At 40.8% G+C, this 26119-nt stretch overlaps 1 protein-coding gene and 1 pseudogene across 1 annotated transcript in view; both read left to right on the top strand.

The window, feature by feature from the left end:
* Positions 1–26119, top strand: part of PIK3R3 (phosphoinositide-3-kinase regulatory subunit 3) — a 111403-nt gene that overhangs the window by 76108 nt on the left and 9176 nt on the right. The window contains exons 5-9 of the mRNA XM_075555676.1: positions 279–404; positions 9533–9675; positions 10743–10919; positions 23012–23086; positions 23540–23710. Of these exons, the coding sequence (XP_075411791.1) occupies positions 279–404; positions 9533–9675; positions 10743–10919; positions 23012–23086; positions 23540–23710 (692 nt within the window). The remainder of the gene's footprint in view (positions 1–278; positions 405–9532; positions 9676–10742; positions 10920–23011; positions 23087–23539; positions 23711–26119) is intronic.
* On the top strand, positions 4269–4565 carry LOC142435092 (U6 snRNA-associated Sm-like protein LSm6 pseudogene; annotated as a pseudogene).

The raw sequence follows: 26119 nt of genomic DNA, 5'->3' as shown, positions 1-26119 counted from the left end.
TCCTTGTGACCCTTATGTAAGGGGATGCCCAATTATCTACAGGTGGGCTTTGGGTCTCTACTCCGTACTCCCCCTCATTCACATTGGTAAGATTTTTTGTTGGTAATTATTTTGATGGTTCCAAAGACCGTTTTTCATATTAACAAAAGGATTTTACGTGCTTGATATTATTATAGTGGCCTAACTCTACAGTAGAATTATAAGCAACATTAAAATAAATAGATGTGGAAAAAGTCTGTCAAAATAATATTCTCTACTTTTCTTGTTTGCCTGTGTAGGATCAGTTGGTTAAAGAAGATAACATTGATGCCGTAGGTAAGAAACTGCAGGAATACCACTCTCAGTATCAGGAGAAGAGTAAAGAGTATGACAGGCTTTATGAGGAGTATACCAGGACATCTCAGGTTAGTAGATTTTTGGTGTTTGAACCATAAGTGTCCAATGTTATAGGTATGCCATATTTTTGATAATTCACCTCATGATTTTCAGCTTAAGTTTTTTAGTTAAGATTTTAATATCTGAAACAGCTTTTTTAGACTGATGATGATGATATAAAGTGTACTACCATTCAAAAACTAATTTTTATGTTAGTATTCACTAGGACAAAGTTACTGCAAGTGACAAAAAAATAACGAAGACTTTAGGTGAAATTTATTTTCTTCATGTGCGTGTAGGCAGCGTGGGTTGTTGTGGCAGTTCCATAGCTGTCAGGGTTGGGACTTAAAAAGACTGCTTTCTTTGGAAGTTGGCTATCCAAGTAGCAGCCATCACAGCCATATTCTGGTGCACAGAATGTGAAGGAAAAAGAGATGTTCCCTGTTTTTTCTCCCCAGAAGAACGTACTGCTTCCATTTTTATCCTGTTGTCTAGAACTGTAATGACATGGTCACACCTAACTGCAGAGGAGACTGGGAAATAGAGTTTTTATTTGGTCAATAATGCCCAACCTTTGGCGGTTCTGTTATTGGATAATAAGGAATGAATAGAAATTTTGAAACCATTATTACTGTTCTTTTAAAATCATAAACCTTAACAATCTATGTATTTCTTTTACTACATTTACCTAGTTCTCCATATTTCTGTCCTATTTTGATTCTTTTTTGGTTATACTTGGATTAATTTGTCAAATGCTGTCACATGGTTTATAAAATGTTTTGTACATTTTGATGAAGTGTGTGTCTTCCTTTGTAACGTTAGGGTAAGTAGTTGCTTAAGAAAATATATTTAACTGAATTTCTCATGCATCCTATACTGAAACACAAGTTATTACTTTGGATATCAAATGATTTACAGAAGCGTTATTCTATATTGATTCTATTAAATTCCAAGTGATGGGTACCATAAATTTGACATCCTCTTCACCACACAGTGATGCAGCAGTAACTTGTGTGATCCTTTCTAGTACATGAGGATGTTGCTCCTCATTGCCATATAGTAAGTTAGGCTTCATGGAGCCCTTATGTACAGCAGAATTAAACACACCTGACTCATGGTTGCTATGTGAGTCCATCGTTGAATTTCCAGTGTTGTAAATATTAACAGAAGACTGCTTATCTTTTTCCCATGGAGCAGCTACTGGGTCCCAACTGTCAACACTCTCGTGTCATTGTTATTTGAATATTCTAACTCACTCTGCTCTAGCCGCACTAGCCTACTTGCTGTTCCTTTACTGTGCCAGACTGTCTTCCCACATTTTAGCACTGGCTAGCACTTAGCTAGTCTTAGTACTGGCTGTTTCCTGCACCAGGAATGCTTTTCCCCCAGATAGTCCAGCACCTGGCTCACTCTAACCTTTTCCAAGTTTTTGTTCAGTGTCATCTTCTCATTGAGGCCTATCCACCTCTTAATTTGAAATTACATCTTACATTCTGATCCTTTCTTGCTTTACTCTTCATAATACATCTCACCTCTAACAACTTATATAATGTACTTATCTATTGCTGTTACTATCAGTATAACCTCTAAACTGTTGATTCCCAAAATGGGTGATAGTGTCCCCTGGGAAGAGGGGGCTGGATTGGTCCAGGGGTCTACAAAAGCAGCTATCTACATGGACTATATATAGTACAAAAGCTTTTTAATTGCCAGGGTGGTTTTGGGGTAATTTTTTTTCTCCCCAAAAAGGGGGCAGTGGACCAAATAAGTTTGAGAACTCATAACCTAGAATGCAAGTTCCAAGTGGGCAGAAATCTTTTTCAAACTTGTTTACTTATATATCCCAAATGCCTTGAATAATGGTGTTAATGTAAGCCTAGTGCTCAGAGTTTTGCTGAATGGATTTATGCAAGGTATTGAATCAAAAGTAGTCTACCTTGGCTGGACCGTGGAGTCAGACTCATGTTGCCAAACTGAGATGGGTAACCTCTGTAAACAGAGGTTAGAAAAAGTAGCTGTATTTGCATGTGCCTTTGGCTTAGAGAGAGCTGCATTTTTACTTTCTTGTCCTGGTTGGAAAAATCAGAGAAAGCCTTACCTGCTGGTCACATGCTCAGTTATGTTGGGGATTTAACATGAAAATAAGAGTTCTGAGCAGCAGATAATGAGACTGCATGTTTGGACTTGGAATCACGTGTTGGGGAGTTGGTAAGGAGGTTAATGTAAACAAAAAAGTCAGTCCATAGAAACCTGTTGTTTAGGTACTGTTGAGTTGGTTCTGACCCATAGCAACCCTACGAACAACAGAATCAAATGCTGCCTGGTCTTTGCCACCAGTACAGTCAGTGCTATGTTTGAGCTCACTGTTGCAATGACTATGTCAATCCATTTTGTTGAGGTTCTTACTCTTTTTTCTGACCCTCTGCTTTACCAAGCGTAGTGTCTTTCTTTTAAGGTCTAATTCCTCCTGCTAACATGTTCAAAGTGAGACAAAGCCTCGCCATCCTTGCTTCTAAGGCAAATTCTGGTTGTCTTTCTTTTTTTTTAATTAAACATTTTTTTTGGTTGTATTTAATTCAAGCCAGATAAAAATTAGAACAGGAATAAAATTTTGTTTGTGAGAATTGGCATCAAGACTTGAGATACGCGTTAGGTTGGGGCAGAGTCCCAGAGTAGGCAGAGAAGAGCCATGGAGGCAGAAAGCCTTGGGAGGTGGAGAAGTGAGAGACCTCACCACAAGTGAAGTAAAGGCTTTGAAAGACTTTAAAAGAGTCTTTGAAGAGGTTTTTTTTTGAGGTATATGTTATAGACCACCTCTGTTTTTACTGTCAAACCTAGATCACTTTGGTACAAGTCAGTTCTTTTCAGAGGATGTGAAGCGATGGCATGCTCTGGCTCAGTCGGCACAGAGTAAGAATAGGTCACATATGGTGGGATCTGCCATTTAGATTACATGTAATGAGGAAGAAAAACAATAGGGCTCAGTGATAGGTTCAAATAAGATAGTGGCGTTTGGGAATGAGGAGACTCATTGAAGACCTGGAAAGAGTCTGGGTATGTTAAGAAATAACAGTTTCCCAATTTGATATATTTTTAAAAATAAAACTTTTTATGATTTTATGACATTACTTTTTTTTTTACTTATATATAAAACTACTCTTTCAAGGAACTTAACTCACTGGAAGGGAATTTAAGGGGGAGGTTTTTTCTCTTTCCTTCAAAGTGGTGTTTATATGTAGATAAAGAGAAACCAGTAGACAGAAAGAGTTAATGATGTAAAAGGGTTTGGCTGATGTGGTTGGTGGATTGAAGCATCTCAGAAAGGAAGAGGAGGTGGGATCCAAAGCACATGGAGATAATGGTCTGGGGAGATGGGGTGGGAAGGGAAATAAAGGTACAGCTGTAGGTCGGTTTATAGTTTTTGTAGACAAGCTCTAGTGGTGTAGTGTTAAGCTCCAGGTTGGTGGTTCAAAACCATCTCCTTATGTGTGGAGAAAGCTGTCAGTCTGTTTCTGTAAAAACGAAAGCCTAAGAAACTCTCTAGGGCAGTTCTTCCTTGGCCCCTTGCCCTATAGGATTGCTGAGTTGGAATTAGTCGATAACAATGTTTTTGTGTTTGTTTTGTTGTTAGGTATAGTGGCACTAAAGGAACCCTGGTGGCATAATGGGTTATGTTTTGGCTACTAACCTCAGGAGTAGCAGTTCAAACTCAGCAGCCACTCTGAGGGAGAAAGATGAGGTTTTCTGCTTCTATAAAGAGTTACAGGCTCTTTTTCTGCGTGGCCGTTCTCGTGGGGCGCCTGGAGCAGAAGATCTGCTTCCCGCCTTAGAGATGAGGATCTGGGGCCTTGAGCAGTGAAGTGATGAGTTATCCATGTCCTGCAGCTAATTAAGTAACAGAGCTGGGATTAAAACTGAGGTTTCCTGCCACCCAAGGTTGTTAAAATGAGTTTGTGGAAACAAACCCCTAGTGACTTCTTAAAGCAAATCATTGGACGACCGGTTGTGGTAAAATTAACCTCAGGAGTGGATTACCGAGGGGTCCTGGCTTGCCTGGATGGCTACATGAACATATATCCCTGGAGCAGACAGAGGAATATGTAAACGGACAACTGAAGAACAAGTATGGGGATGCATTTATCCACGGGAACAATATGTTATACATAAGTACACAGAAGAGGAGGATGTGAAGCCAGCAAGAGAGCAAAGCTTTCATACTTGGATATATTTTTTATGGAGTTTTTCTTCTGTTTTTTGACTCTTGTATTATATAATTGTCCTGTTTTCACAGTTGTTGGTGCTTTTTCACTGGCTGATACAATGATAAGATAAATGTGTAAAGTTGTTGAATCTAATTGTCAAGAGTTCTTTCACATTTAAGTTTCAGCGTTTTCCCTTTCTCTGTGTACAGAATGCAAAAAGTATAAAAGCAGTTATTAGTTTTACTTTCATTTGATCTGCTTTACTTATTTGACTGATTAAAATGATGTACATGAAGGTCAAAAAAAAAAAAAAGAGTTACAGGCTCCGAAACCCAAAGGAGCAGTTCTTTTCTGGCATTATGAGTTGGGATTGACTTGATAGCAGTGAATTTGGTTTTGTTTTGTAGTGGCATTATTGAAAACAATAGCAGTGTAGGTAGGGGAACTGCTGCTTTGGGAATGGTATAAAATAACTTTCATGCTGACTTATCTACCAACACAAATATCAGTGTTAAACAAACAAACACCCGCACTCACTGTCATCAAGTCAACGCTGACTCATGGCGACCCCTTTGGGCTTTCGGAGACTGTAACTGTTTACAGAAGTAGAAAGCCCAATCTTTCTCCCTCTGAGCTGCTGGTGGTTTTGAATTGCCGACTATGTGGGTCAGTCACAGCCCAATGTATAACCACTACACTGCTAGGGCTCCTCTATGTCAGTGTTAGTAAAGTCTAAATTGTTGGTATTTGAAGATCCAGGGCCAAAGTATGTTTTTTTTTGTTTTTTTGTTTTTAACATTTTATTAGGGGCTCATACAACTCTTATCACAATCCATACATATACATACATCAATTTTATAAAGCACATCTGTACATTCTTTGCCCTAATCACTCTCAAAGCATTTGCTCTCCACTTAAGCCCTTTGCATCAGTTCCTCTTATTTCCCCCTCCCTCCCCGCTCCCCCCTTCCCTCATGTGCCCTTGATAATTTATAGATTGTTATTTTGTCATATCTTGCCCTATCTGGAGTCTTCTTTCCCCCCCTTCTCTGCCATCCGTCTCCCAGGGAGGAGGTCACATGTTGATCCTTGTAATCAGTTCCCCCTTTCTAACCCACTCACCCTCTACTCTCCCAGTATCTCCCCTCACACCCCTGGCCCTGAAGGTATCATCCACCCTGGATTCCCTGTGCCTCTAGTTCCCATATGCACCAGTGTACAACCTCTGCCCTATCCAGTCCTGCAAGGTAGAATTCGGATCATGGTAGTTGTGGGGAGGAAGCATCCAGGATCTGGGGGAAAGCTGTGTTCTTCATCGGTACTACATCGCACCCTGACTGACCCATCTCCTCTCCTAAACCCCTCTGTGAGGGGATCTCCAGTGGCCGACAAATGGGCTTTGGGTCTCCACTCTGTACTTCCCCCTTCATTCCCTATGGTTTTATATATATATATATATATATATATATATATATATATAGCATGATACCTTATACCTGATCCCTTTGGCACCTCGTGATCGCACAGGCTGGTGTTCTTCTTCCATGTGGGCTTTTTTGCTTCTGAGCTAGATGGCCACTTGTTCACCTTCAAGCCTTTAAGACCCCAGACACTATCTCTTTTGATAGCTAGGCACCATCAGCTTTCTTTGCCACATTTGCTTATGCACCCATTTTTCTCTGGCGATTGTATCATGGAGGTGTGCAGCCAATGATATGATTTTTTGTTCTCTGATGCCTGATAACTGATCCCTTCGGGACCACGTGATCACACAGGCTGGTGTGTTCTTCCATATGGGCTTTGTTGCTTCTTAGCTAGATGACTGTTTGTTTATTTTCAAGTCTTCAAGACCCCAGACACTATCTCTTTTGATAGCCGGGCACCATCAGCTTTCTTCACCACATTTACTTGTTCACCCGCTTTGGTTTCAGCAGTTGTGTTGGGAGGGTGAGCATCGTAGAGTGTCAATTTAATAAAAGAAAGTATTCATGCATTGAGGGAGTGCTTGAGTAGAGGCAGGGCCAAAGTTTTATAGATTATTTCTAATCTCCCAGTGGAACCAAATCCCCCACAGTAATTTGAGTGTTAACAGAATCTCTCACTAGATACTTAGTGTGAGGTACGCTATGGATGTGTGTAATATAATGGAGAAAATGGCATTGGGGCCATATCTGACTTCCCCTGGCTATCCAGGAAGAGAATCAACTGCATACCAACAGTGTTAGATGAGGGAGTCTAGAGAAACGGATAAAAAGAAAAAGGAACTTTCCATCAAGAAGCCACCCCAGCCAATCCAATTGAAGTCCACTAGTCTAATGCTCGTCCATAAGCCCCCTCTTCAGACTCACAGAGCCACATTGCAGACTAGGGAACCGGGAAGAAAAAGATCCCAGGCCAGGGGGTGCAGAGTTGCATGGATCCAAAGTTGGTGGAAACACAGCAAGATACCGACAGCTTCTTGGTCTCAGCAGCAGAGTCCCAGCAAGCAGGAAGATGAAGGGGCAGAAAGAAAAAGAGATCCATCTCCATTGTCTCACATCTTATACAAAAAGGTTTGTGGTATAAGGAGGTGTCACTAAGCTGCGACTGCAGCTTGATTGACAGGTTTGCCTCTGTCTCTAATGATGTGTCTAGTTGACATGATCCTTAACTCCCACACTAACCCAAGGCCGACATGCTTCCACCCTCTTCTTTCTTTGCCTGTTCGGGCGTCAACTGTTCCCCATGACCACTCCTTGTTTGCTGGGTTCCATATTTCATTTTGGTGATCACACTGATCTCTTGGACAAGACTCACAATTATGGAGTTTTATTAGGGAAGTTAATAGATTAGTTACCACAGCCAGCATCAGTAAATACCATATATACTCGAATATAAGCCGACCAGAGTATAAACCGAGGTACCTAATTATTACCTGGGAAACCAGAAAAAACTGATTGACTTGAGTATAAGCCTAGGGTGGGAAATGCAGGATGTGAGTTAACACAGAGACCAGCGGGGAGAGACGGAGCGCAGCCACAGACATATCCTTACCAGTTTAGCTGCCGGTGTAAGTGAATCACTAGGAGTGCTTCTGTGAATTGGAGCTGTCCAAGTCATAGGACGGCTCTGATTGGTTAGATGTGAGTAAACAAACATTCAAAGTCCTGCAGTGTCAGCGGGGCTTTGAATGAACAGCGAAGGAAAGACAATCACCCGTGAGATATTATGCCTCAGTGGAGTACCACTGAGCCGTGTATAAGCTGAACCCAGTTTTTCAGCACATTTTTTGTGCCGAAAAACTCGGCTTATACACGAGTATATACGGTAGTAAAGATAGTCATTGGTCTACAACAACACCTCTCCTCAGCCAACAGCTGAGTCTTTCTCTCTGGTCCTCAGCCTTTCAGCACATGGTCCCTTGGCCTCTGGTCAATAGACCAGGAAGTTGCTCTGCTGTCCTGCCTCACAGCCTCCCCACTGTCTCTCTGCTGTTTTATGATCTCTTTGCCTCCGCCTCTAGCCTCAGTGAGGCATAATGTCTGCCGCCTCTGCCTTCAGACTGAGATCTCAGAGGTGCGCTCCCTCTTCCTTGATGATCCTAGGACTTCTCTGTGTTCCTGCTTCTGAGATGGTTCATTCTTATATGGAGGTGTGTCATACTCTCAAGGAAACAAAAGGCAGTGACTTGAGTCACACTCTCTACTAAAGTGGAGACTCAGAATATGTCCCACTGTAATCCTGTAACAGAGAACTCCCTCCAAAATAGGGTTTGAGATAGAGGCTAGAATTTATAATACCTCCGAAAAAGGATTATGACTAGAAGCCAATAGTAGGTATGGACTACATCTCAGTAACCTTTACTGTATGTAACATCGCAGAGTTCTTGCCTGCCTCATATGCTGCTAATCTCCTTCCTCACCAGGGAATTCCTCAACCATCCCCTGTTCTTTCATGTATACCGGATACCATGCCTTCTGTGCCCCAGATTCTAAAAACCCACCCTCCTCTGTGAAGCCTCTGTAAAGCAATAGTTAACTAATTCACCTGTTTGATGGCCGGCCTCCACTGTGGCACGAGCGCAAACCCTGTGAAAAGTCACAGTTCTGCCCCACCCGCATGCTGAGCTCTGGAGAACATTCCACCGTATTCATGACTATCTGTTTTACCAGTGTGGTATCTTCTGTATAGTAAATTCTTAATAATCATTTGTCGAAATGAATAAATGCCGGATAACTAAGGAATTATCTTGTAAGTACCAGAAATCTTAATATTGTAAACATTTAGGATGGCAGTCTTCTTACACCTTCACATGTATTTCTTGCCTTTTAAAAGTAAACTGAACAAATTTTAATTCTATTTGTGAAGATTTTAGGGGAATCCCAGTTGGTATTTTTAAATTCTATTAGTGCTCCCAAAACTGTTCCAAAATGTATAGGGCTGTGAATCCTGGTGCTGAATGGCCTCGCCTACTAGGCTTTTCCTGGAATTTTAAAGTTTTTTAATCTTGCTTTTCTAAATTCATCTACTTTCAGTAGTTATTCTTCCCCCTTTCATTTCTGTCTTTAATGCTTAAGAAAAGAAAGTAAGAATAATTATATCTACAGTGCTCTTCTGGGATTGAGACTTTACACCTTGGGACATGGCCTTGGCTCCATCTATCTACTCTTCAGAGCTGTCTTGGGGGCAACACTATACTATTAGGTGAAGACAGAATTTGGACATGGTGTTCAAGGTCTATTTCTTTTGGCAGTTTAAATGACTTTCTCTCAGCTACATATTCCAGATAATGGTTCTTTTTTCTTTTTTTTAGATTTTGAATGATGTACTTTGTATAAAAATTAATAGAGATAGGAGCTAATTAAAGGATTTTAGTTGGGTCTTATATGAGAATGTTAAACTGAAAGTATAAGTCTAAATTTTAAGAAAAAACAAAAGTAATAAACTATATATCTTTCCTTTTTCCTCTCCCATAGGAAATACAGATGAAGAGGACTGCAATAGAAGCTTTTAATGAAACAATTAAAATATTTGAGGAACAGTGTCACACACAAGAACAACATAGCAAAGAATATATCGAGCGATTTCGCAGAGAAGGAAATGAAAAAGAGATTGAACGGTAAGTATACTTAATGCCTCCGTATGCATCAGTGAGACAAGATCTCTTTTCTTCCCCAGCAGTCGTTTTTACCCCTTCCCACTGCACAGTCGTGCTCTCAGAGCTACTTGTTTCTGCTGCTAGCGCCATGTCAGACTTCCTCTCTGTACTCTCTGTTCCCTGAAGTTACTGACTCCTGCTCATCCTTAGGAATCAGCCTGGACATGGCTTTTTCTAGAAAAATCTCCTCAGATTCTGCAAGACTCGTTTAGGGAATTTCTGTGTATGCCTACAGAGTATATGGTATTGATTTATAGAATGCCATATCCACTAAAGTGTGAGCTCCTTGGGAGTAGGAATGGTGAATTATCTTCCCTGATAGCCTAGCACATATTATGGGACCCTTCTATTCATGTCTGGGAGAGGTTCGTGATAGCAAAATGTATCTAGAGCAGGATTTGAAGAAACAAGTGCTGAAAATTCAGAGTCACTGAATATTTGTTGAACAGGAAGGAAACTATAACAGGGCACTTAGATATATGGATAAGTTTACTTGTTAAATCTTGACTAGAACCAGGGCTTCCACAAGGTCATTGGGACTCACTCTCCCTTTCTTTTGTCTTCTGGTTGGTTTTCAGCTCTGTTGTCTTTATCTTTTGTGGTGAGGAAGCAATGTGGCTGTTGAGAGTCCTAGAGTTACATATTCAAAACTGAGTAACCCTGGGGGAAAAGAGACTCTCTTTAGACAGTGTTGTTGTGTGCCATGAGTCAGTTCAGACCCAAGGTCTCCACTTGACTCTTATTGGAGAAGCTTCTATCTTATGCCCTGTCTGGTACTAGTCACTGTGACCTGAGTGCGAAATGGAACACTCTTACTGAGCAAACATCCCACCTCCTGAAGTGGGGCAGGAAACCCTACCTACAAGGAGCACCATCACGATTACTAGTATGAGAGGCTGGGAATGGAAACCGAGTAGGCAAAGACATCAGATGTCTGCCACACTTGAAGATGTTAGGACCATGCTCAAATGATAGGCTTATTCTGCTTAGGTATTGTTTTAGTCTTAATATATCAAATATTTTCACAGAATTATGATGAATTATGACAAATTGAAATCACGTCTGGGTGAGATTCATGATAGCAAAATGCGTCTAGAGCAAGATTTGAAGAAACAAGCTTTGGACAACCGGGAAATAGATAAAAAAATGAACAGTATCAAACCTGACCTGATCCAACTACGCAAGATCCGAGATCAGCACCTTGTGTAAGTAACCTGCGCCTGCGTGGAGAGGGAGCTTCAAGCACCAGATTCCTCCTGGCACTAGAGACCTCAGAAGATACTTTTAATTGAGAACTAGCATTGAGATTGTAAGATTTTAGGGAAAAGAGCCCTATTAGTAGTAGTGGTATCAGTTTACCGAAAGTCAGTATGTAGGGCAAGCTGGGAGGGCTGGTTTGTAACATGAGCAATGTGAAAAAGCTTTCAAAGTATGGATTTATGTTTGACTTTAAACACCAGAATCTTTAGTTAATGGGGAGAACTATAGAAATAGAAATTACAACCCCTAGGAAAAAAATCAAATCATTGTGAATGAGGGGAAGTGCAGAGTGGGACCCAAGACCCATGTGTAGGCAACTGGACATCCCCTTACAGATGGGTCTCGGGGAGGAGACGAGCCAGCCAGGGTTTAGTGTAGTAGCGATGAAACATACAATTTTCCTCTAGTTCCTAAATGCTTCCTCCCCACCACTATCATGATCCCAATTCTACCTTACAAATCTGGCTAGACCAGAGGATGTACACTGGTAACACAGGGAATCCAGGACAGATGATGTGGGGGAGGTCAGATCACGCCACATCACAGGGGTGGGCCTGCTCCATGCTGCTGGAGACAATGGATTACTTCTTGAAGCTTTCAACTATTAGCTTGGTTCCTGTAGGTGGGGTTTACACCCTACTGATAATGGTTCCTATGGAAATCTAGAGAACAGGTCAAAGTTAAGCTGCCATCCTGACACTAGGATCCGCCCATCTTGTCATATGTATACCCCCAATCCCTCCTCTTCCTATTGCGTGTATGTCCCTAGACCACCCCCCTCTCATTGCTGTATAACCTATAGTGCAACCCGTTCCTGTAACGCATGTCTTTACCTGTATTTAGTGGGCTTGCATGCCCCCAAGGTATATAGGCCTGGGTTAGCAATAGAGGTCTCTCTCCTCTCTTGCTGGTCTCTCCCCCCCCCCCCCCCCGTCTTTCCTCGGCCCCCTCTCCTCCCATTTTCCTTTCCCCTTGTCCTCCTTCCCTTACCCCTCTCTCCATGTAGACCACCATGCGGGGCTAAGGTAAGCAATGAAATGTGTCTAGACCATGAAGTGTGTCTAACCCCATTATTGCAATGTATCTTTTGTCTCTCATGCTCTCTATGACTTTAATATAATATATATATATCTCAACTGTACAATTGTGCTTACTGAACCCGTGATTAGTGTTGGGGGCTGGCATCCCCCAACTCGTACCACAAATGGTGCCCAACGTGGGGCAATATGAGTTATACCCCGTGTAACAATTGTGTGGCGCCCCCCCCCCCCCCCCACCGGACTGTAGAGTGAATCAGAAAATTGTGTAAAGTGAGGATCCAGTGTGGGGATTGGAAGATAAGCAGTAGAAATAGTGAATGAGTATTTTAAAAAGAACAATGGGGCAAGGTAAAAGTAAACCTGAAACTTATGGTACTATGCACATCTACTTACTGAAAAGACAGGGTGTAAAAGTAACAAAGAAAAAGATGCAATGTTTTCTAAAAGTAGTAAAAAGGTATTATCCATGGATCCCAGAGGAAGGAACTTTTGAGCTAGAGACCTGGGAGGAGGTCATTGTAAACTTAAAGAAGCACACAGAGATGGGGAGAGTATCCCAGTGGAGATGTGGTCTCTGTGGTTTCAGTTAAGATGGTTTAAAAACTTTTGCAGGAGGTGATACCAGAGGATGGAGGGAGGGTGGGGTGGAAAGGGGGAACCTATTACAAGGATCTACATATGACCTCCTCCCTGGGGGATGGACAACAGAAAAGTAGGTGAAGGGAGATGTCGGACAGGGCAAGATATGACAAAATAATAATTTATAAATTCTCAAGGGCTCATGGAGGGAATGAAGTGGGGAGGGAGTGGGAAAAATGAGTTGATACCAGGGCCTTGGGTGAAGAGCAAATGTTTTGAGAATAATGAGGGCAACGAATGTACAGATGTGCTTTGCACAATTGATGTATGTGTGTATTGTAATGAGTAGTATGAGCCCTCAATAAAATGATTAAATAAAAAAAAAGAAATTACCAGTCAGACAGGAAGGAAACTATAACAGGGCACTTACAAATATGTATACAGAACAATCTCTAAAAGGATATTCTCTACTTAAGAAGTCAAATTTTAATTGTAAATAATCAAAATATGTCTATAGCAGGCACAAAAGAGAATTTGACCTGAAAAACAAAATTTAATTTAAAAAATATTTTTAAGTGAAATTAATATTATAATATCTTATGTATATAAATTAAACCACATTTTTTTTTGACTTTGAAATCATCGATTTTTCTTTCTTTTTTTGGGGGTGGTTAATGATCTTTATTCAGGTAACAATAATTTCTTTTTTTTTAATTAATAAATATTTTTATTGGGGCTCATACAACTTTGATCAGAATCCATACATACATCAATTGAGCAAAGCACCCTTATACATTTGTTGCCCTCGTCATTCTTTTTTTTTCTTTTTTTACATTTTATTAGGGACTCACACAACTCTTATCACAATCCATACATACACATATACATACATCAATTGTATAAAGCACATCCATACATTCCCTGCCCCAATCATTCTCAAAGCATATGCTCTCCACTTAAGCCGTTTGCATCAGGTCCTCTTTTTTTTTTTCCCCTCCCTTCCCGCTCCCCCCTCCCAATGTGCCCTTGGTAATTCATACATCATTATTTTATCATATCTTGCCCTATCCGGAGTCTCCCTCCCCCCCCTTCTCTGCCGTCCCTCTCCCAGTGAGGAGGTCACACGTGGACCCCTGTAATCAGTTCTCCCTTTCCAACCCACTCACCCTCCACTCTCCCAGCATCGCCCCTCACACCCCTGGTCCTGAAGGTATCATCCACCCTGGATTCCCTGTGCCTCCAGCCCCCATATGCACCAGTGTACAACCTCTGCCCTATCCAGCCCTGCAAGGTAGAATTCGGATCATGGTAGTTGGGGGGAGGAAGCATCCAGGACCCGGGGGAAAGCTGTGTTCTTCGTCGGTACTACCTCGCACCCTAATTGACCCATCTCCTCTCCTGAACTCCTCTGTGAGGGGATCTCTATTGGCCGACACTTGGGCCTTGGGTCTCCACTCTGCACTTCCCCCTTCATTCAATATGGTATATATATACATATACATATGTAGACACACACATATACACACATATATCTTTTTTTTGCATGATGCCTTTTTACCTGGTCCCTTTGGCACCTTGTGATCGCACTGGCTGGTGTGCTTCTTCCATGTGGGATTTTTTGCTTCTGAGCTAGATGGCCGCTTGTTCACCTTCAAGCCTTTAAGACCCCAGACACTATCTCTTTTGATAGCCGGGCACCATCAGCTTTCTTCACCACATTTGCTTATGCACCAATTTGTCTTCAGCGATCCTATCATGGAGGTGTGCAGTCAATGATATGATTTTTTTGTTCTTTGATGCCTGATAACTGATCCCTTCAGGACCACTCGATCACACAGGCTGGTGTGTTCTTCCATGTGGACTTTGTTGCTTCTGAGCTAGATGGCCGCTTGTTTATCTTCAAGCCTTTAAGACCCCAGTCATTATCTCTTTTGATAGCCGGGCACCATCAGCTTTCTTCACCACATTTACTTGTTCACCCACTTTGGCTCCAGCTGTTGTGTCGGGAGAGTGAGCATCATGAGTTCCAATTTAATAAAAGAAAGTATTCATGCATTGAGGGAGTGTTTGAGTAGAGGCCCAAGGTCCTTCCGCCACCTTAATACTTAACCTATAAATGTAGACACATCGATCTACTTCCCCATCCTCCTATATATATTTGCATGTACATGTCTTTGTCTAGACCTCCATAAATGCCCTTTGACTCCTAGCTCTTACCTCCATCTCCCTTGACTTTCCTCCTGCCCTACTACCATGCTTCGTCGCCACATGGGCTAGAGTATACCTCTTCTCTAAGCAACCTTACCCTTGATCATTCCCCACCAGACCTGCCGCTACCCTCTCTCTACCTTTTGGGGTCCCATGTTTGAACCATATTTTAAAGAATATGTTAATATGAAATAGTTTTCACTTATAAACTACCTAGCTTCTTGTTATTTTCATTACTTTTTAGGAGAAAAAAGATACTAATGCAATATAAACTATTCTTTATATGCTAATAAAAGTAAATAAAGCTTACTGAGCCTCCCCCTTTTAAAAAAATAATTTATTGGGGACTCTTACAGATCTTATCACAATCCATAATACATCCACGTGTCAAACACATTTGTACATATGTTGCTATCATTTCCAAAACATTTTCTTTCAACTTGAGCCCTTAGTATCAGCTCCACACTTTTTCCTCCTCTCTCCCCAACTCTTCCTCATGAACCCTTGATAATTTATAATTTTTTTTTTCATGTCTTAAACACTGACCGCTTTCTCCCTTCACCCACTTTTCTGTTGTCCATCCCCCTGGGAGGGGGTTATATGTTGATCATTGTGATCCAGTTTCTCCTTTCTTCCCCCAGCTCCCCCTTCCCCTCCTGGTACTGTTACTCTCATTGGTCCTGTGGGGTTTATCTGTCCTGGATTCCCTGTGTTACGAGCTCTTATCTGTACTAGTGTACATGCTCTGCTCTAGCCGGATTTGTAAGGTAGAATTGGGGGTCATGATAGTTGGGGGAGAGGAAGCATTGAAGAACTAGAGGAAAGTTGTATGTTTCGTCAGTGGTATACTGCACCTTGACTGTCTTGTCTTATTTGGTTTGTGACCCTTCTGTGAGGGAATGCCCAGTTGTCTACAGATGGGCTTTGGGTCTCTATTCTACACTACCCCTCTTGCACATAGATATGATTTTTTTGTTCTGAGTCTTTTCGGCCTGATACCTGATCCTGTCGACACCCCATAATCACACAGGCTGGTGTGCTTTTTCCATGTGGGTTTCATTTCTTCTGAGCTAGATGGCCGCTTGTTTATCTTCAAACCTTTAAGACCCCAGATGCTATATCTTTTGATAATAGGCACCATCAGCTTTCTTCACCATATTTGTTTATGCACACATTTTGTCTTCAGTGATCCTGTCGGGAAGGTATCACAGAATGCCGGGTTATTAGAACAAAGTGTTTTTTTATCGAGGGAGTACTTGAGTAGAAACCCAATGTCCGTCTGCTACCTTAATACTTAATATTTAAAGATATGTACATAGATCTATTTTCCTATCATTATATATAAATATATTTGCATATGAACATGCCTATATTTAGACCTCTATAAATGTCCTCTGCCTCCTGGTTCTTTCCTCTATTTCCTTTTACTTTCCTCTTGTCCTGCTATCATGTTTGCCCTTCACTCAGGTTTCAGTAATTCCTTGCAACTACATTGCACTCCATCAAGCCCCACCAGGCATCCTCCACTCTCCTTGCCATCGATTTTAAATTACTTGTTCCCTTGTTCCTGAGTTTATTGGCTTTCCCCTCTCTTTCCCCCCTAACTTTTTAATATTAAGGAGACTTGACAGTAATAGGTTTTACACAGTTTAGCCAAGTACAGGCATAAAGCAAGGTTGTCCAAATATAGCTGATCAGAATAAGATGCGTAGATTAGATATTTAGAAAGATTGAAGGACTGATTCCTAGAAAGAATCCATGAGTTAGGAAAATAGACTGGGCTTCATTCTATGCAATGAAGGGACTGTCAGGTGTTGTATTTATGGGTGACATCCCTATACATAACCCAATTTAATTCAAACTCCTGGCACTCCACATAGCAAAGATGTCTCACTCTGAATTTTCTATTCTTTTGAGAGTTTCCCTATATGATTAAAATATAAGCTAGAGGTTAGAGTCCCATCAAATAAATTCAGTAGAGAAAAATGTAGAATGATGCATCTTGGGACAAGCAATTACAACTATACTATGCTGAGCAGTTTTAGTAACATCCCTTTGAAGGGATCATTTTAGTTTGCAGTTGTGCCCAAGAAAAAGTCAACCAAGTGGTCTCTTTGGGAATAAGCCAAGGTGGTGCCATCGTCTTAAGTTTGTATGATTTTGGAATGCTCATGTGGTTGTGGCCACATTATGAAGCTGAAGAAAGGTGCAGGAAGGCCATGCTGTGCCCCAAATGAATTAACCATTTGTTCACCCTGAAAAAATGGAGACCAAGAGGCATACATGGGTGTGGTCAACCAGACCTTGCCTTAACAGATCGCACAAACATATTATGAGAGAGTTAAATTACCATTATAATGACAGATCAATGCCCTGCTACTAGGAGCATCTAGAGTATTTCGGAAAATATAGGTAGCCATTACATTCGTGGGAGAGTTACTTCTGGGAGGCTAGTCTGGTATGCCATAGGCTATACTTAGATGTTTCTAAAAGAGACGGCACTGGGCTTGGTAGTAGACTGTTCTGTCCCAGTGCTGAAATTTGAGTCTGGTTATAAAATGTGTGCTGCAGAGTATTGCTGCATGATATGGAGCACTGAGCATGATCTCGCCATCCTGTTTTGCAGTTGGAATAGGTTGGAATTCTGCATTACTCATTTAGAGATTGCCACTAGTTCATCAAGCTCCTGTAGAATGTGAATATTTTCCTTACTTTCCACTGTATGCCCCACAGGGTTTATATAGGCATTTTTATGAGATTCTCTGCTGAGATCTTAATGTACTGTGTTTAGAATATTTTTGATTCTTCGTGTATCAGTATAATAGCCTTTTCTAAAAAATGAAATTTGGTTGTGCAGTTCTTTTTTCTCATGAATTTAGGTTAGTTACCTTTCTGTGTACTCATAAATTCAAAATAAAGAATAACTTGCCACTTAATGAAGGTATAGTAATTTTGAACTGTGAATCATATGTGTAGGGAGTTTGCAACAAAAGGAATCCTATAGGAGGCAATCTATTTGCTTTTTTAAAAAACAGCATTGAGATTTAGTTTATGTATAATTCACCCATTTAAAGCATATAATGAAATGATTTTAGTGTATTCACAGATGTTCGCAACGATTGTTACAACCAATTTTAGAACATTTTTATTTTAAAGACCCCTGTACCTTTGAGCTGTGAATCCCCCAACATCTTTTACCTGTACCCCTAATTCACTATGAACAGCTATTAATCATTTCTCTGTCTCCATAAATTTTCCTATTGTGGATATTTCATCTATGTATAGAATTATAAACGATGGGATCTTTCTGTGACTGGCTTCTCTCATTTAGCATAATAGTATTTTCTTTTTTGAATGAGTTTTCTGTTGTCCAGTAGGTGGGGCTGGGGTTTGCACTTCTGATCATCCACTCTGAATTCTACAGTTCAGATCACTCATCAGTCATTAATCCTGTTAGCATGTTTTCAAGGTTCATCTCTGTGGTAGCATGTGTCAGTATTTCACTCCTTTAGTAATGGTAATATTTTAGGGTATAGATACATACCACATTTTGTTTAACCATTCATCAATGAGTAGCTCTTGTGAATTGTTTCTACTTTGGGCCCTTATGCACAGGGCTGATATAAAGATCCATGTACACATTTTTGTGTGGAATATATGCTTTCATTTCCTTTGGGTATCTACCATGGAAGAGAGTTACTGAATCAGATGGGAACTCAAGTGTAACCATTTAAGGAGCGATCAGATGATGTTCCAAAGTAGCTGCCACATTTTATAGTCTCACTAGCAATGAAATTCTAGGCTTCTAAAATCAATAAATGTTACTTAATTTAGCTATTATAACTCTGAATTTTATAATTGATTTTTCTTTTAGAGTGTATATTCTCATATTATCTAATTTTACCATTACAGAGGAAGTGTAAAATTATGCACACATAGCATGATGTAAGACAAGTTGAATTTTTGTTTTTCTTTCAACTAGAGTTTATTTTTTATTGTCTTTTTATCTGAGATACTTAATCTTAATTATTATTGAGAACTATTCCTACCTCCTATTCATACATGTCCTTGGGCGTTGCAATGTAACACACTAGACTGCTAATCAGAAGGTTAGAAGTTTGAATCTACCAGAGGTACCTTGGAAGAACACACTCAAAATGGTGTTAGGAATCTAGAAGAATACAAAGTCCCTTTTCCTTTGTGACCACCTTAATTAAATGCTGCCTCTGCCCCTCTTCCTTGAGTCCTGTTACCTGGTTAATACCAATATTCCAGACAATTGAGAGGTGTTCTTCCCAGTAACCGTTGCTTCAGTAGCCAGCAACAACTCTGTGTTCTGAAGTTATGCTGTCTGTTAGTCTGGGTTGACTAGAGAAACAAATTCATAGACACGCATATGTGTATAAGAAAGAGCTTTGTGCCTCCAAATGAGGTCATCCAGCTGTGACCTGATTGACAGGCTAAACTTCACCCCTTAACTCTTAACACTCTCACATTGACAACAGATTATATAACTGCCTCACTGTCCCACATCCACAATGCCCTGTACCCGGGCCACCCCATTTCATACTTTAGCCTGGCTCTACAGACACTTAAGAGGAGCACTGGTGGCATAGTGATGATATCTTGGCTGCTAACCTCAAGGTCAGCAGTTCTAAATCACCAGCTGCTCCATGGGAGGAATATGAGGCTGTCTATTGCTTTGAAGTTACTGTCTCGGAAACCCTGACCTATAGGGTCACTGAGTGGGAATTGACTTGATGGCAGTGGGTTGGGTTTGGAGGGAAGCTGAGCTCTCCTCTAATAGCTTAGCTACTATTTCCTCATCTTAGTAGCTTTCTAGTTTAACCTTCTTTTTGGACCCAAACAGTAGCTAATCCTAGAAGGTAGAAGTTGGGTTGTAGGGGTTCCTGAGGTGGCATAAATGGTTAATGTAATCAACAACTAACAAGGGCTGGAAGTTCAAGTCCATCCAGAGAGGTGCCTTGAAAGAAATGCCTGGTGGTCTGCTTAGAAAAACCAGCCATTAAAAACCCAACAGAGCACAGTTCTCCTCCGACTTGGGTGGGGTCACTGTGAGTCAGATGGCCTCAGCAGCAGCTGTGGTTTTTAGGTGAGTGGTAAGGCCAGCTAACACCTTACGTTTTCCATCACTTACCTGGGATGTGGGCTAGGAAAGGACATGCCATAATGAGCTTTTCGCTCCTTCTTAAAATAACTTCAATGTCAGCTTTAGGAATAGTATTTTCCCAAAAAGAAAACTGAGATACAGAAAGAGGTCCAAGACCACATAATTAGTAATAGAATTAGAACTGATAGTCAGATCTTTTGATGTCATGCCTCAATTTGGGTTTTCTAGGATGTAATGACTTTAGATATGACTTGGACATTATTAATAGGTAAGAATCAACATATTTACCAAAATAATTTTAGCTTTTATTTTTTTAATTTAATAATTCATTTTATTGGGACTCATACACTTCTTATCACAATCCATATATACATCAATTGAGTAAAGCACCCTTATACATTCGTTGCCCTCATCATTCTCAAAATTCGCCTTCCACTTGGGTTCCTTGAATCAGCTCATTTTCCTTTTTGTTCCCCCTTCCCCTCTCCCCCTCCCCTATGAACCCTTAATAGCTTATAAATTATTATTTTATTTTATCTTACACTGCCCGGCGTCTCCCCTCACCCACCTTCCCATTGCCCATCCCCCAGAGAGGAGGTTACACGTAGATCCCCGAGATTGGTTCTCCGTTTCTACACCCACTTCCCTCCTGGAGTCACCACTCTCACCACTGGTCCTGAGGGGTTCATTTGTCCCAGATTCCCTGTGTTTCCAGATCCCTACTGTATCTACAGGTCCACAAGGCAGAATTGGGATCATGATAATTGGGGGGAAGGAAGCGTTCAAGAACTAGAGGAAGGTTTTGAGTTTCATTGTTGCTACACTGAACCCTGAGTGACTCATCTCTTCCCCACTACCATTCTGCAAGGGGTGTTCAGTTGTCTACAGATGGACATTGGATCCCCATCACGCACTCCCCTCATCACGGTGATGTGATTTTTCCCCCCCTGCCTTTGTTGTTTGAAACCTGGTCCCCTTGGCCCTTCATGATCACACATGTTGGTGTGCTGCTTCCATGTGGGCTTTGTTGCTTCTGGGCTAGATGGCCGCTTGTTTACTTTCAAGGCTTTAAGACCCCAGACGCTATATCTCTCAATAGCCGGGCACCATCAGCCTTCGTTACCACATTTACTTATGCACACATTCATCTTCAGCATTTATGTGAGGGAGGTGATCACACAATGATGGTTTTTGTTCCTTGGTGTCTGCTACCTGGTCTGTTCAACACCTTGTATTCACTTAGGCTGTGTACTTCTTCTCTGTGGGCTTTGTTGCTTCTGGGCTAGATGGCCGCTTGTTTGCCTTCAAGCCTTTAAGACCCCAGACGCTATATCTTTTTGATAGCTGGGTACCATCAGCTTTCTTCACCACGTTTGCTTATGCACATGTTTGTCTTCAGTGATCATGTCGGGAAGGTGGGTATCATGGAATGACCGTTTAGCTGGGCAAGGTGCTATTGTATTGAGAGAATGTGCACGAGGAGGCCCAATGTCTACCTGCTACCCTACTACTGAACCTATAAATATATGTACATAGGTCTATTTCCCCCATAATCACAAATATATTTACATATGTACATGTTTGTATTTAGCTTGTCAAATCATGTTTAAAAGTTAGGCAGCTGAGGAAATAGTGTTGGCCCCATTTGACCTGCTCCAGCTACATAGGGAAGGAGAATCTACCTCCTTATCTGCCCATGGATGCTACCTCTGCCTCCCGCCTCACCTTCTTAACCTGATTCTGACACCAACCTTCCTGCCCACAGCACCCTGCTTCTATGCTGGTCACAGGGAACTCACAGACTACTCACTATGTGGGGTTTATTAGAGAAGTTAACAGGTTACAAGAAGTCAGTATCAGAAAGCAAGTGCCTGCAAGTGCCTCTTCTCAGCCCTGCCAGCAGGCACATCTGTCATTGACCCTTGACCTCCTTACCAAGTAGCCCCTTGGCCTCTGCCCTGCTCATGGCAAGTGTTACAAGGCTTGTAGTAGTAGATTTGTTACTAAGTCATTTCTATAAAAGGTCACCTGTTAACCGGCTTCCACCTTCACTAACAGTAAAATATAAGATCCAGGCTATTTGTGGAATCTATAAGAACTTTAAAATTAGGTATGATGCCAAGTTACTTAGTGTACTTGAGAACAGAAAGAGAGGTAAGATATCCCCGAATACTTCAGAGTTGTGAAGATTTTGTTAAAGGCAGCTAGCCAGCAAATATTTACTCTTTATTTATTAAATGTGTACTATCTGCTGACACTGTTTGAAGCACTGGAAGCATGGCAATAAGCAGAACAGACCCTTCTTTACGACAGGAGACAAACAAGTACAGTGCTAGGATAACTCATTCAGGCACAGAGAAAGGTATGACCATTAGAAAATAAGGTAAAGTGTAGAGTGTTTTTAGGGGGTGGTCTTGGGAGCTCTCACTGAGGGGATGATGTTTGAGATGAGCTCTAACTGGCCAAGAGCCTTGTTGGGGTGATGTTGGATGTACTTTATGCTCCACTCTGTAGACCATTGGCTGTCTCAAAATGAAGGATGCGAGTTGTTACCATTTTCCAAATTAGACATTAGTACATTTGAAGATACTGTCATTTGCATGACAATGAAGTAAAAGTGATATTAAATACCTAGATTGCCACCTTGAATTTCTTGTGGCTTGTCTAGGTAAACGTCAACCTTGAATTTCTGTTTTTTAATTTTAAATTCAATGCCAGAGGCCACACAGGAATAAGGCCTTCTGGTTTAGCAGAGATTGAATGTTTGATTCCAAAAATAAATGGTCTGTGTATGAGTGCATGTCTGTTTGTAGTAATACATCCTTCTAAAAATGGAAAATGCAAAGTGAGAGAAGTAGCTCATTTCAAGTAGCTCTATTCCTTTTCACAGCAGAGAATAATTAAAAGCAACTAATTGAAGGAAAGCATGGAGATGAATTCAGGGAAATCTCTGGCTGCTTTTTTGGAGTTTTGCCAGGGGAGGGGCTCCTGGACTCTGGGAGTTTGGTTGGCGGAAGTGTGACTACTTTGTCCGGCAGATTTTGTACAGCTACTGACACTGTTGTCTTCCTCCCGGCAGATGGCTCAATCACAAAGGAGTGAGACAGAAGCGTCTGAATGCCTGGCTAGGAATCAAGAATGAGGATGCTGATGAGTACGTTCTCTCTGTACCTCCTGTCAGAGGGCTTGGTTCCCACCATGAGGCCTGGGCCTTTTAAAAAAATCATTTTATTCGGGGTCCGGGCCTTCTTTATACATGCTAAAGACTAGTTCTCTTTGTCACTTGAGACACTGAATCCAGAACGTTGTCTCTCTTTTAAGCAGAACTGCCTGTAGAGTACCCTATAGGCTCTTGAATTCAATCACACAAACCTGTGTGAACCAGCACACAGACTTTCATATTTCAATTAATTGGGTGGGACATGGGAATTCAGTACTTTACACCATCAACAAGCAATGGCGTTCTTAAAAAAAAAAGCTCAAAACAAATTACAATTTAATGTTGTTCTTATTCTGGTTAAAGATTTAGATGGGAGCTTTATTATGAATTTGCTTTTAGAAATAAGTAACCTGATTGTTAAAATTATATTTTAACATTCATTTTTAGGAACTATTTTATGAATGAGGAAGATGAGACCCTGCCCCATTATGATGAGAAAACCTGGTTTGTTGAGGATATTAATCGAATACAAGCAGAGGACTTGCTTTATGGAAAACCTGATGGTGCATTTTTAATTCGAGAGAGTAGCAAGAAAGGATGCTATGCTTGCTCTGTGGTGTAAGTCTTCTCTTGGAGTATGACCTTTTGAAAACTTCTGTGTTGATTTCTAGAAAGCCCACCTCATAAAATTCAGATCAAATTAGTTCAAGTACAGTAGTAACAGTATAATGAGGGCTCATGGTGTGAACCATTTCTACTTCTACAAAGAGGAGAGTTGGTTGTTCTAGGAGAACTGATGTCTACAATAATCTTGGGCATTTAAATTTACATGGTGCAGCCGATTGGGCATAGTGTTGCTAGTTCTGTGTTGTCTTTTTTGTTTTGTTTTGTTTTTCAATCATTTTATTGGGGGCTCATACAACTGTTACCACAATCCATACATACATCCACCATGTCAAGCACATTTGTACATTTGTTGCCCTCATCATTCTCAAAACATTTTCTTTCTACTTCAGCTCCTCATTTGTTCCCTTCCCCTTCCCTCCCTCCCTCACAAACCCTTGATAATTTATAAATTATTGTTTACTTTTTAATGCTGTTTATAAACAGTAAAGTGATACCTGGAATTGATCTGCATACTTTGGTCCCCACTCTCAGAGTGGGGAAGGCTTAATTAAGTGGGCATCCTGGCGGTGAAGTGGTTGTGCATCGGGCTGCTAACCACAGGCTCAACAGTCTGAAGCAACAAGTGGCGCCATGGGATAAAGACATTGCTTCTCAGAAAGAGGTACTGTCTCAGAAACCCTCAGTGCTACCTACTCTGAAGGGTTCACCGTGAGGCTCAGTCAACTCGATGGCAGTGAGTTACAATTAAATAGAAGGAAAACTCTATCCCAATTTTGTATTAAGTAGTATTGAGGTAGCGAGAGAAAATGTGGGTATGTTTGCCTTAAGGTGATCTGTGACTCTGAAAAAATTATTTTGATGAAAATTCAAAAGCTGGGCCACTAACCTTGCCTCAGTCAGATAGCTAAAGCTAGAAGTACTTGAAATCTTTCTCTTTTTTTAACCTGGGCTTATCAAGTTATCTGAATGAAGATGCCAGGATAGGCTATTTTGGTAAGGATTTTGGCTATTTTAAGAGTAATTAATAAAGAAAGGCAGCAATCCCAGTGCATTGATCTCTCGGGTGTTTGGGTAGCAGTCGGTCAGTGATGGACCTGATGGCGGAATGTATTGTCCAGCAGTGCAGTCAATCCCTGAACTGTGTTCATTTGAATATTGAGATAACTGAACTCTTTAATTTTCCTTCCTTGTCATGGGCTTAACCAAACTCAAGTCCACAGCAGTGTGGATAACCCTTGGGTAGGCAAACCAACTGCATTTGCCGATTGTATTGGAAGTGAGTACAGAATACCACTTGGAGGATGGTTAGAAGTTGGAGAAGCTGGCTTCAGGAATCTCTTCCTTGTTTGCCAGTCACACTGGCTAGAAGAATCCAGCTACAGGGACCTTCCCAGAACACATAGAACATTTGCTGAAGTAGGAAAATAAATAAAATTGAATAAATTACCTTTTTACAAAACACAGCAAAATTAAAATGATCATGTAGTAGTAGGTCATGACATGCATTTTTTAAAATCTTAAATTCTTTAATAACAGGAAGTGTAAGAGAAAGTTGTTGAACTTCAGAGCCTACTCTGGCTGTAAACATCCAGCAATCCATGTGTTTTAATAGCTTGATCTGTGATACTTACTGGTGTTGCCGTTTGAGATAAGAAATTGGATTATATATAATACAACTAGACAAGGAAACAGAAGACTTGGACAATACTACCACTCTAAGGCAGTAGTCCTAACAAACATCTATAGAATATTCCGTGATATGCTGACTTCCCAAGTATACACGAACCTTAGTATAGACCATAGGTTAGGCCATAAAGCAAATTTCAAGAAATTAAAAGGATTGGAATTATACAAAGTATGTTTTCTAAACACAGTGGAATGTAGCAAAGAGATTGACAAATGTGGGAAAAATACATTTGTAAATAATCAATGAGCAAAAAAAGAACAAGGGAAATTAGAAAATATTTTGAGTGACAACTGAAACATATCAAAATAGATGAAACATAACTTCAAACTCACTGCTGTTGAGTCCATTTAGACTCTTAGCAGCCCTGTGAGGAAAGGTGGAACTGCCCTTTGGGTTCCTCAGACTTCTTGGAAGCCTCATTTTTAGAATGCAGCTAGAAGGAAATTTATAGCTATAAAACAAAGATCTAGAGTTGCTTACCTAACCTTCTACCATAAAAATCTAGAAAAGGGGGGCGGGGAGGAAAATGAGCTGATTCCAGGAGCCCAACGGAAAGCGATTTTTGAGAAAGATGAGGGCAACGAATGCATAAGTGTGCTTTACACAATTGATATACGTGTGGATTGTGATAAGAGTTGTATGAGCCCCAATAAAATGATTTTTTTTTAAATCTAGAAACGGAAGAGCAAATTAAACCCAAAGCAAGCAAAAAG

The sequence above is a fragment of the Tenrec ecaudatus genome, chromosome 1 (assembly GCF_050624435.1).
Source record: "Tenrec ecaudatus isolate mTenEca1 chromosome 1, mTenEca1.hap1, whole genome shotgun sequence".
Lineage (NCBI taxonomy): Eukaryota > Metazoa > Chordata > Mammalia > Afrosoricida > Tenrecidae > Tenrec > Tenrec ecaudatus.
This window is presented reverse-complemented; position numbering and strand designations above follow the sequence as displayed.